This window comes from Coptis chinensis, chromosome 4, assembly GCF_015680905.1.
Source record: "Coptis chinensis isolate HL-2020 chromosome 4, ASM1568090v1, whole genome shotgun sequence".
Lineage (NCBI taxonomy): Eukaryota > Viridiplantae > Streptophyta > Magnoliopsida > Ranunculales > Ranunculaceae > Coptis > Coptis chinensis.
In genome coordinates this window covers 104385970-104397649 of record NC_141459.1, presented here as the reverse complement: position 1 = coordinate 104397649, position 11680 = coordinate 104385970, and the positions used below count along the sequence as shown (strand labels likewise).

General features: G+C 34.1%; 2 protein-coding genes across 2 annotated transcripts; both read right to left on the bottom strand.

Moving 5' to 3' along the window:
• Window positions 1-2997: 2997 nt before the first annotated feature.
• Window positions 2998-4777, bottom strand: LOC147506526 (late embryogenesis abundant protein 1-like). The gene is made up of 3 exons (XM_086558641.1): window positions 4334-4777; window positions 4074-4208; window positions 2998-3354 (listed from the first exon to the last, which is right to left on the bottom strand). Exons 1-3 carry the CDS (start codon window positions 4382-4384, stop codon window positions 3265-3267), a joined length of 276 nt encoding a protein of 91 aa, XP_086414767.1. The 5' UTR covers window positions 4385-4777; the 3' UTR covers window positions 2998-3264.
• Window positions 4778-5234: 457 nt separating this feature from the next.
• Window positions 5235-9457, bottom strand: LOC147506525 (beta-amylase 1, chloroplastic-like). Its single transcript, XM_086558640.1, is given in 7 exon segments — window positions 5235-5590; window positions 5592-5799; window positions 5802-6294; window positions 6413-6486; window positions 6489-6522; window positions 6919-7129; window positions 8696-9457. Coding segments are annotated over 7 exon segments (1746 nt in total). The 5' UTR covers window positions 9322-9457; the 3' UTR covers window positions 5235-5490.
• Between the last annotated feature and the right edge of the window lie 2223 nt (window positions 9458-11680).

The following is an 11680-nucleotide window of genomic DNA, read 5'->3' as shown; positions in this document are numbered from 1 at the left end:
AACTAATTCCAAAAAATAAATTGGATGCAAAACATTGAACTAACCTCAAGAAATAATTAACGGAAAATCGGAAACTGGATGAAATTCATTGAACTAACCTCAAACAATAATTAATGGGAAATCGAAAACTAGATGCAAATACAACCTCATCGAATAATAAATGAGAAATCAGAAACTGGATGCAAATGTATTAAACTAATCTTAAAAAATAATTAACGGAAAATCGGAAAATGGATGCAAATGCATTGAATTGATCTCGAAAAACAATTAACAGGAAATTGGAAATTGGATGCAAATGCATTGAACTAACTGCAAAGAATAATAAACAAGAAATCGGAAACTGAATGTAACTGCATTGAACTAACCTCAAAAAATAAATAACAGAAAATTAGAAACTTGATGCAAATGCATTGAACTAATCTCAAAATATAGTTGTGTTATATGTTGTGGGAATGTCTCGATAAGTATAGTTTTGTATTGAAAACGGTGTTTATCTTATATATTTTTTTATGATTGGGAACACCTTGCTATTTAAGTATCTTCAATATGAACTTCTTCTTATTAGACAATCTCACATAATTTCAATCAAACTTCTATTATTAAATAACAAAATGAAGTTGAAGGGTTTTATCAATGGTGAGTTATATTTTTTTAATAGAGAGTACTACGAAATTTGGATGAGTGATCAATACAATATTTGTATATAATAGTTTTGCATATATAGTTGCATATATTTTTCATAATAATTAATATGATAGAACCCGTTCATAGATAATCTTTGAAGATCCCACATAGTGAGTCAGGTATAATTTAAAGAATAATTAATGTGAAAATCGAACTGGATAATCTTTGATGATCCCATATAGTAAATCAAGCATAATTTATTTTGATGTCATGTTTGCAACTAAGGACACTACATATGGATTAGTAGAAAGTTGGTATTACAAACCACATTGGATAATTAAAAAGAAATCGAAAACTTGATTCAAATACATTTAACCGAGCTCAAAGAGTAATTAATAGGAAATCGAAACTTTATGCATATACGATAAAATGAAACTAAAAAGTAATTAACTAGAAATCGAAACCGCCGCGAATCGTGATTAAACTAACGCCGATAATAACTAACGGAAATTTAAAATTGGATGCAAATCCTTGAAAAATATTTAATGGGAAATCGAAACGGTATGCAAAAATGCATCAAACAAACCTCAAATAATAATTAACGGAGAATCGAAATTGGATGCAAATGCATTGAACTAACCTCAAAAAATAATTAACAGAAATCAAAACCTAATGCAACTTTATTGAACTAACCTCATAGAATAATTAGCGGGAAATCAGAAACTAGATGCAAATGTATTGAAGTAACCTCAAAGAATAGTTAACAAGATATCAGAAACCGGATGAAATTGCATTGAACTAACCTCAAAGCATAAATAATCAGAAATCATAAACTAGATGCAAATGTATTGAACTAACCTCAAAGAGCTATTAATGAGAAATCAAAAACTGGATGCAAATGCAATAAACTAATCTAAAGATTAATTAACAAAACATTGAAAAATGGATGCAACCGCACTGAACTAACCTCAATGAATAATTAACGGAAAATCATAAATTTGATACAACTGCATTGAACAACTCTTAAAAAATAATTAACGGAAAATCAAAAACTTGCTGCAAATGCATTGAACTAACTTCAAAGAACAATTAACGGAAAATCATAAATTAGATGCAACTACATTGAACTAACCTCAAACAATAATTAACGGAAAATCAGAAACTAGATGCAACTGCATTGAAATCAAAAATGGATGCAATATCCTTGATGAATATTTAATGTAAAAATCGAAACCGGATTTAAATGTATTGAAATAACATCAAAGAATAGTTAACTAGAAATCGAAAACCAGATGTAACTGTATCGAACTACCCTTAAAGCATAAATAATCGGAAATTGGAAGCTAGATGCGAACTAACCTTCAAAAATAATTAACGGGAAATCAGAAACTGGATGCAGATGTATTGAACTAATGTCAAAGAGTAATTAACGGGAAATTGGAACCTGGATGCAAATGCAATGTGCTAATCTCAAAGAGTAATTAATGAAACATTGAAAACTACATGCAATTGCATTGAGTTAACCTTAATGAATAATTAAAGGGAAATCAGAAACTTGATACAACTACATTGAATTAACCTCAAAGAATAATTAATAGGAAATCGGAAACTAGATGCAACTACATTTAACTAACCTCAAATAATAATTAACGTAAAATCGAAAACTTGATGCAAATGCATTGAACTAACCCTGAAACATAGTTATATTATATATAGGGAGAATATAATGTCTCGACAAGTATAGTTTTGCATTTTAAGTAGTGTTTATTATAATTATTTTATTATAATTGGGAATGTCTTGCTATTCAAGTAGCTTCAATATCATCTTCGTCATATTGGGCATTCGCACAAAATTTCAATCAAACTTCTATTATTAAACCTAACAACAAAAATAAGTTGATGAGTTTTATCAAGGTTTGGTGTTTTTTTTTTTTATAGAGAGTGGCACAAAAAACTTGAATGAGTGATTAATATAATTTCCCTATTTCATAACTCTGCATAGTTGCTAATATTTTTTTAAATAATTTAATATAACGACACCCGTTCGAAGGACGGGTTCGAAAGCTAGTTCTAGAGCTAATAGCACTTTTAAGGGGCTAATTAGTTTGTGATATGTTTCCATAGGTAAATTTTTCATGGCAATAGTTGAAGTTAAATATTCTATTTTTATTTTTATTTTTTGGCAATCGGTTAGTTAAAGGATATGATGTATTGTAACTTGTAAGTGACAATTTATATGGGACTGATCTGGCAAACAATCTAGCCAGAGGAGTAACACTAAATTAAGGCGAGATATTTGTCGTTCTAGTAACATTTTGTCCTCCGTTATAAAATCTAAAGAAATAGCATAAAATGTATAAATGTGAAAAGTCATTTTTAAAACTAAGTAATTTTATTGCTTTGGAATCGCATATAAATGAATTCCTTTACAAGTAAATCTAAAGAAATAGGTAGTTCAAGAAACTAATTAACGGTGCTTATTCACAAATTAAGCACCATAAAACTCTTGGTATATAGAGAACTCAACAAATTAGGCGATCTCTCTACATCATTCTCTCTATTCTTTAGAAGAGAGCAGGAAGGAGAAGGTTATTGATAGAGTGACTGAAAGGAAAACTTCATAATTTGTTGGTCAAGATCTCATTTCTTGTGGCTATGATCACCCACTCCAAGTGTGGTCTTCACACTGTCCATTGCACCATGGGCCATGTTCATTACTTGCTCCCCAGTCTGCAAAACAGCAAAACATCAAATCTGATTGCCATTTTAGTGCGCCACACATTAAATCCTTATATAGACGGATTAAGGTCAAGCATTGTAATTTAACTCAAGGAAGCATATACTGTGGAGATTTCAGACGTAACTTGTTTGCAAAACACTAGAGGACTCTACATACGTGCATTTTTGCTGAAGACTAGTTTCAAATTTCCAAATTGTATGCATATTAGGTTGGGAAGTGAAAGTTCAACTATATATGTAGCCATGTTGGACTAACAAAGGTTATTTGTATCAACATCTGCTATAGTGCTATGTAGGACTTCATTTTAGACAGAGAAATCAACTTAAACTGATTAGTATGTTCATCAATCAATCCCACACAATCAATCTGGTGCGCGCATATAAAACAAACGTTTAAACTTTCGGATTCGGAACTCATATCGATCACATATGAAATATTGTTGTGCGCTTGTACTACTCTTGCGCACAAGACATTGATCACTTGTATTTGTGTTCGACTTGTGGCTTACAAAATTGACTCATTTAAAACAAATAGAAGGTCTTACGATACATACATAGACTTCAATGGGTTCAGAATGAATCTGATACTCAAGTCATTAAATCTGATATTCTTGAAGATGATTTTAATAAGCTAATATGTCACGATTTTATCACACATACTAGCAAAACGAACACAAATATTGTAAGCATCTAAAGCACAAAGAAAGAACCTGTTGAATGAATCCTGCTGCGTGCTCTTGACCCTGTTGGCCAGACTCTTTTGCTGATTGGGCTGCATTGCAGGCCTTGTCTTGAGCTGCATTTGCGGTATCCTTAGTAGATTGGATCCAGTCTTCGGCCTTGGCCTGTCAAAACAGATTACAAACTCAGTACCAAAAGTGTTTTGAAACCCTCATTTTAAGCATCATATTTGATATTTTGATGAGCTAAGCTCGAAATTTGGATTTAATAAAGTGAATGGCTGCCTAACCTCTGCGTTACCCTGGGTTTCACCAGCTCTGAAGGTTTGTTGAGAAGACATTTTGGAAAGGAGTTATGTACTTATGTGTAGAGTAATCTTGTGGGAATTAGAGTGTTGTTATGGTCTTTGTAAAATGAGCATGAGTTACGCTTTATATAGTTTTTCACACTCAATTTGGCATTTCCACGTGTACTCTGTGATCCTGTTTTTGAGTGAGACGTGTCAACTTATTGCTGGTGAGAGATATATATGATGACCTTGTCTTGTGATTGAGAGACCTGATGGACAAACAAAGAGTTTTCAAGCCATGATCAAATCTGTAGTCTGAGGTTCTCCTTAGAACCTCCATACCACACAAAGTTAAGGTTGCAAAAATCATGTGTATCTCAAATTTTCTCTTCAACTGTATACATTATTGTAAGTTGGAGACTGTCAAATTAACACAACACATTAAAGAGTTATGCTATCCTTAATTTCTAAAATTTCCCACTAATGTTATGGCTGATTGGTTATGCGTGTGCACAGGTATTCGACAGATTCAGTAAATTACGCCCCTATGACGACTTACAAGTTCACCACTAACTACATTCCGAATGGTAGACAAGCAGACAACCCACTTTCGTTAGCAAATATATAGCTTCATACGTTCAGTTAGTCTACAACTCTACATGTACATGATCGTCAACACGTTCCCTCTCAATCCACGATATAGCCTGATTATATATTGCCCAAATCAAGCCCCATTGCATGCAAAACGATATCTTGAAGAGTTTAAAAATGAAGCCAGGTTTCTAGATTTGTTTCCATGAAAGCAAATGTGTTTTCAAAAACACGTTGCAAGTCCCTCTTGTAAAAACATGATCTAGTAAGATCCCCGTATAACTTAACTGAGAAAAAACAAGGGTCGGACTGTGAGCGAACCTCAACACAGATTTTATTCGAGGAAGTAACATAATACTACAACAAGCTGGTACCTTTTCGGAAGAAAAAAGAAAAGAAAAAAGCACCAGCATAATGTTCTATACATGTTTCTAAACACATCACTAAGATGCCCGAAACAATACTGCCTGTTTCTATGACCACAAGCACATTTAAATTGTACCCAGGAAGATGTACATAATTGATGAAGAACTGCCACCAATTATTGACTGTTACATACAACTCAACTAGTGCATCAAAGCAACAGCAGCCTCTTGTACCAGGGGTCGAGTTATGTGCACAAATTGTTCTGCCTCTCGTTCGACTTGTTCCCAGCACTTCTTTTCCCCTTCCCTCTTTCATCCTCTTCACAAAGGAAACAAACTTTCTCCAGTTATCAGCCTGGAAGAGATCTGGGTTCATACGCAAGTACGTAAATGCACACATCTCATTCTCCTGCTCAATCTCTTCAAGATTCAATGAGGAGGCATTCAGTATCTGTTCATGTGCAGTCTCATCATACCGTGGCAATGCATTTTCACCTGCAAGTGGAACACCAACCCACGTGTAGCCAATGCCACTTGCCGTACCAGCTTCTCTGGAGCACATAATGCATCTTGTGGCTGCTCATGATCACGCATCTCTATACATGTAAAGTTGAATATGGCACCATAGCGTGCCAACATCTCTGCAATTGGGATGTAGCCATCGTGGGTTCGGGTGTTATAGTACCCAGCCGTGAGCTCAGGCGCATGTGACCTAGTTCCATAATGCCAGTGAATGCCGGCTACTTTCACAGAGATCTTGACCCCAGTGGCTTCGAAGATGGATTGGACACTCGAAAGTATTCTCTCACCATGGTCGAGGAGCATCTGAGAATACCACGATAGGAAGAACTTGCCATACGGACTATCCCAACCACCATTTTCTCGGCGAAAGAATTGAGTATCCTCTGGCCAGTTATTGTAGTGGCCAGCATCAGTAGGGCCACTGCTTCCCCATTTTGGGTTTCCAGAAGCTTCAGCGGCAGCTTTCAAACTGCTGCGCATGTACTGCACAAAAGAGATATGAACCGTCAAGACTGTCAATAAGTCATAGGTAGAGAATATATATATATGCTCAGTGTCATATTGTCTTGGAAGCTACTTTTAGCTTGAAGTAGATATTCACCTTGTCATAACACTGGAAAGCTCCAATTCCAGGGAATTTCCAGGTCCCATTCTGCTCAGGGTATGAGGGATATCAGAACTCCCTGCTGGGCCCATTCCTACCTGAATTTCCTGGAAAAAAAGCAAACGAAAAAGCACAACAAAAGGGTTAAGGTTCCGCACATGAACATTCTTCTCAACTGGGCCATAAATTATTACTTTTCAAAACAATTATTTATCCACCATTCTGTAGTTAATGTCAGCAATCTCATTCCTGAGTCTATTGTTTGGCTCAAAAACATGGTGTTAGGTGCATAGTACTGGTAAATGTTGTCCTCCTTTGAAGACCAAAGCCCAATGCATCACTTACATGCAATTTTCTGTATCATATAAATTCGATTTCTAACTAAACTTTAGACCTAATGCACTTATGCACACGGTCTTCCAGAAAGAGAACCGCCATATTCAAATTACATTCATTATCCCCAAAAGTATTCCATAGTGAAAAGATTGAGGTGAAGTAGTTACCACTATAGTGTCTCCAAGTAGGTGTTTGAAGTTGTCTCTGAAAGAACGCATGAAATCAGCATAGCACTGAACAGGTGTTCTTCCCTTGAGTACTGGGAGGGTGTCACAACCAAGTGAGATATATTCGTAATTCCTTCTTCCCCATTGATCAGTGTATGCCAGGTCTGGGTCTTTATCAATTTCCTCCGTCGCCCATTTTGGTAGAGGTATACTGCAATACAAGAACACACTTCAGTTACCGATTCAGCTGATAACATCAGGTCAAGAGTTGCTAGACACCTAAACAACTTCCAAACATTAGAAACTGAAATGAAATTGTTTCAAATTTTTTTTAATATACACAGTACTGTTTTACTAAACAGATTGTGACCCAGCCAGAAAACATCCTTCGATATACATCATTTGCACAGGCCACCTAATTGGTTGGCGTGCTACCAGTTTTGAAATCTGAATATTGGATTCCACCATGAAACTCACATCTTACTAAAGCCCAAAAACTATATTAATTTGTACTCTCTAAACTATCAAAAAATGCATATACATAGTACTAGGCCAACCAAAACCAACATATGTGAACGAGATTTTGGCAAGTAAATTTAACCACAAGAGGTATTACTGTACGACCATCAAAATGGTGCCTACACAGTAGGCACCAGTATTCAACATTTCAACATTCTTAAATCTTCCTATCCATTGGATGCTACAAATATTCAGGTTGGTCATTTCATCAATTCAAACTTCATTATTTTTTTCTTTTCAAACTTATAAGTCAGCATAACTATTGCGCTTTATAATAAAATTAAAATCCTCAGACCCATTGGTCAAATTTTTGAGCCCCACCACCTATATCAATCAATGAAATCCACATACACCAATAAAAAAACATGTCTAAGACGCACCCAAATTATTTTATCAACATAATGATGTCTTACTATTAAGCTCATTATTTAAAATTTAAATAAGCATGCTGTACAAAAATTATTCCAAAAATGGACAGTACAAAAACGAGAGCCACTTATTAGTCAATAATTCTACACTGACACAGAAAATTGACACATTCTTCCGACCCGACCCAAATCATGTATCAACATGATATATGACAGTACAAAAATAATTATATGACTTGTAGAACGATGATACAAGTTATTATCATCTGCCATGTCACTGTATTGGATAGACGTGTCAATTTTCTGTGTCAGTGTAGCAGCACTCCTTATTAGTTGCGTGATATCAAAATCTCCATAGATGAGTCAGGTGCGTGTCAGAGATTAAAAACTAAACAAAAAGAAACCAAGTTTCATGGACATCATCATGTGACTGTGGGCCATCTATCACGCTATTTACGCGTTTAAATTGATTATAAAATCAGACGAATTTGGCTGGTCCAGGTTGTTTGGACTTTGGACACAAGCAAATCAACCGAGGCAATTTATAATATTCTGGTCAACCAATTACAGACCCGAGGTTAAACAAGTACTACTCCGGGGTGCAGATAACCAATCTCCCGTGAACTCCCCAGTCCCCACCGACTTTACTTGCAACCAAAAGTGTACTTTGGCAGTTTGGTATGGATCCAAAAAGACATGACAGGTAGTCCTACTTCTACAAAGCCAACTCTCTCAAAATTCACCATCAGGACTTCCCTTAAAAATATTTCTAAAAAAATTAACCATAACCCCTCCTATAATTTATTTTTATTATTTATTTAACCAACCCATAAATTAGATACAAATTGATTGAACAATAAAACAATAAAAAAGTGAAAAAAGAAACACACCTGACGGAATCACCAACGTTACCACCGCACTGATGAAAAGACATAACAGCTTGAACTTTGAGACCATGTTTTTTAGCCATTTCCATTAATTCATTATACCCACCCCAATTATACACCCCAGGTCCATCTCTTTCAACCAAACCCCACCACACATCCATCATAATACCTTGCACACCGGCGCTCTTAAGTGCTTGTAAACTAGCATTCATTGCTTTCTTTCTATTCACCCCATTTCCCATAGTCACACTATCCAACGGCATCATTACATATACAGGCACCCCACCTTTTCCTTTATCCTTCCCACTACTCCCTTCTTTATGTTCTTTAATTGTTATCATTTTCTCTTCCAAGGATGTTTCAAATTCAGTTCTTTCCGCTACAAGAGCTTGACACGCGACGTTTAAATCGGGTCTTATACTTGGGGATCGACAGGGACTCACAGGTGGTGAAGATAATGAGTCAAGAACATCTCCTCCTTGTTTCTGCACCCTACATCGAAGATTAGATGATGTGGGTGGTTTCCATATTGCTGCTGCGTTAAGACTAGCTGTTGGATCAGCTGTTTCTGATGATGTGATTGGTTTTCCTGATAATGATCCTATTTGGTGTGACAAACTCAACGCCATGGAAGAATATTGTAAAAAAAAAGAGTAGGAGATTGTAAAGGAGATTACTGAAGGAAAAGAGGTTTCGGCTTTTTTTCGGTTTGAGAAATTTTCGTTTGTTGTTGCTTAGATTTTCTGAAGTTATAAAGAGGAGATAGATAGGAAAGGAAAAGGGAACGAGCTTTTCGATTTTATAACCGTTAGATAAGGATTATTTTATCTTTTCTTAACTGTATACTTTTTCGACACGTGTTATTACTAACACGTGTTAACTGATTTTTCATTTGGTGTACTTTCTGCGAATTAACTGTAAAGTAGAAGTGAAACAGGGAATGAGATATTTTAGCATCTAACACTGTTTGACACTAAAGTGTCCGACATATTGTGATAATTTTGTTTTTCTTGTTTTTGGTTATTGTATGGCATGGTTATCAATTCTCCGAATAATAGGATTGGATTTTTGAAGGCATAAACGATTTAGAATAAGGGTGATTTTGGACATACCCATAAAAATACTCCTACCCCATAACTAATTCAGTTTTTGTCATACCCCAATAACCATTTCAATCCAATAATATCTTCCAAATTAATTTGAGATATTTCCAATAGGGATAAAAAAAGAGAAAAAACAAAAAGACCGAGACTCATTCCAAAAGAAAACAACAAATAAAAAAAATTGAAAATAATACTACGGACCTGAAGAATCTTTGTGTTCTTACAAAGACACTACACAATAAGAGAACTTATAATAAAGATAAAAGAATGCCCAAAAACAAATTGTTTTTTCCTCTTCTCTGAAGTTGCTTCAAATTTGATTTTTTTTTTTATTGCAATTACTTCTTCTTCTTCATCATTGTAGAAGGGTTAAAGGAGTTTAGTATAAATATATCAAATTGAAAATTTCTCAAGCTGAGGGAATGATATCAAAAATGAAGAAGGAAATGAGGAAAAAATACATTAATGGCTGATGAGTGAGAGGAGGAAGAACACTAAATTCTACAATTTCATCTCTTTCTAATTCCTTTCGTAAAGGAGAAAAAAAATGACAGAAAAAAAAATAAAAATAAAAATAAGTGCGAAGGGTTTGTGTTTGGTGGAAGGATAAACACTTGTTTTGTTTTGTCTTTGATATACTTAATAAAAGAAAGGGTAATTTAGAAATCTAAATGTGTCTTAAACAATTTTATTTATTTATTTCAAAGTTGGGGTACGGGAGTGTTTTTATGGGTATGTCCAAGATCGCCCTAGAATAATTTGCGTTTGTTTTTCACTATAAACATATAAAACACAGGTTTCTATTTAAATTTTTATTTAAAATTTTTTTAATATAAAATAATAATTAATAAAATGAAAAATCAAATTTTTGTAAAGATGAGTAGCATAAAGATATATAAATAATAACAAAAAAGTAAACTTTGAAAGACATTCTTAAAAGCTTTTGCATATATGTTGAAGAGCATTTTTTTTTTTTTGCAATTCAAAAGAGTAAACTAATATAGAGACATATATGTGTTGTTTCTAATTCTTATTTTTCTCAACAATTTGCAAATCTACATTCTAAAATAGATATGAGTACAAAAGAGATAGAAAAGTGTTGGAGAATAAAATTATTAATGTTTGAGCAGTCAACTACTAGACTCTAGCCTTACCTAATTCTAACATTTAATTTCTAATGAACCCGCTCGACAACATAATCAAATTTTTGAAAAACAGCTAGGACAAATGTTTGTGAATTATAATTGGTTGTTGTATATCTAGATTATTAGAGTTTGTGTAGAGTAAAAGTAATGGAACATTTTAATTATATTGCTAAATATATATTACAAATTTTTTTTAAATGTATCGAATTTTTGAAATCCGAATTTTTATTTCAAAATTTTTAATATTCGTATAAACACATAGTACGTTAATATTGCGAATTTTTCTAACATGTAAACGAATGACATTCGAATTATTCTCGTAATAAATAATTTGTGTATTCCAAATTGCTAACAAGATTGTGTGGTAGTTTTTTATATCTTGGATATGTTCAAACTCGTTTCAGATTGTAATACTAGCAATTTAGAAATGAGTTGCCCAAATAGCTAAGTAGGAAGTTTATTATTAGTATAGGTGGATAATGCAATCGAGGCTAGGCGAGCTTCATATTCAATCATTCAAGCTCGCTCATCTCGATTTAAGAAAGAGCTCAAAACATGTTTAAACTCGACCTGAAGTAACTGAACTCTTTATCCAGTCCCATCCATGCAAATGAGATAGAAAAAAAAAATTGATTTGAAATTGTACTTGTAAAGGTGTGATGTGATATTCCCTTACACACAAGATCTCAAAAATCGGGGGGATTGATATGGATGGATGGGTGAGACCGAAGTTGGCTTTT

Excerpts from the sequence above, each read along its gene's own strand:
- LOC147506526 (XM_086558641.1), bottom strand. The coding sequence starts at position 4,384 with ATGTCTTCTCAACAAACCTTCAGAGCTGGTGAAACCCAGGGTAACGCA. Across the intron at positions 4,209-4,333 it reads AAACCCAGGGTAACGCAGAG|GCCAAGGCCGAAGACTGGAT; the intron begins GTTAGGCAGCCA and ends CTGTTTTGACAG. Across the intron at positions 3,355-4,073 it reads CAGCAGGATTCATTCAACAG|ACTGGGGAGCAAGTAATGAA; the intron begins GTTCTTTCTTTG and ends GCTGTTTTGCAG.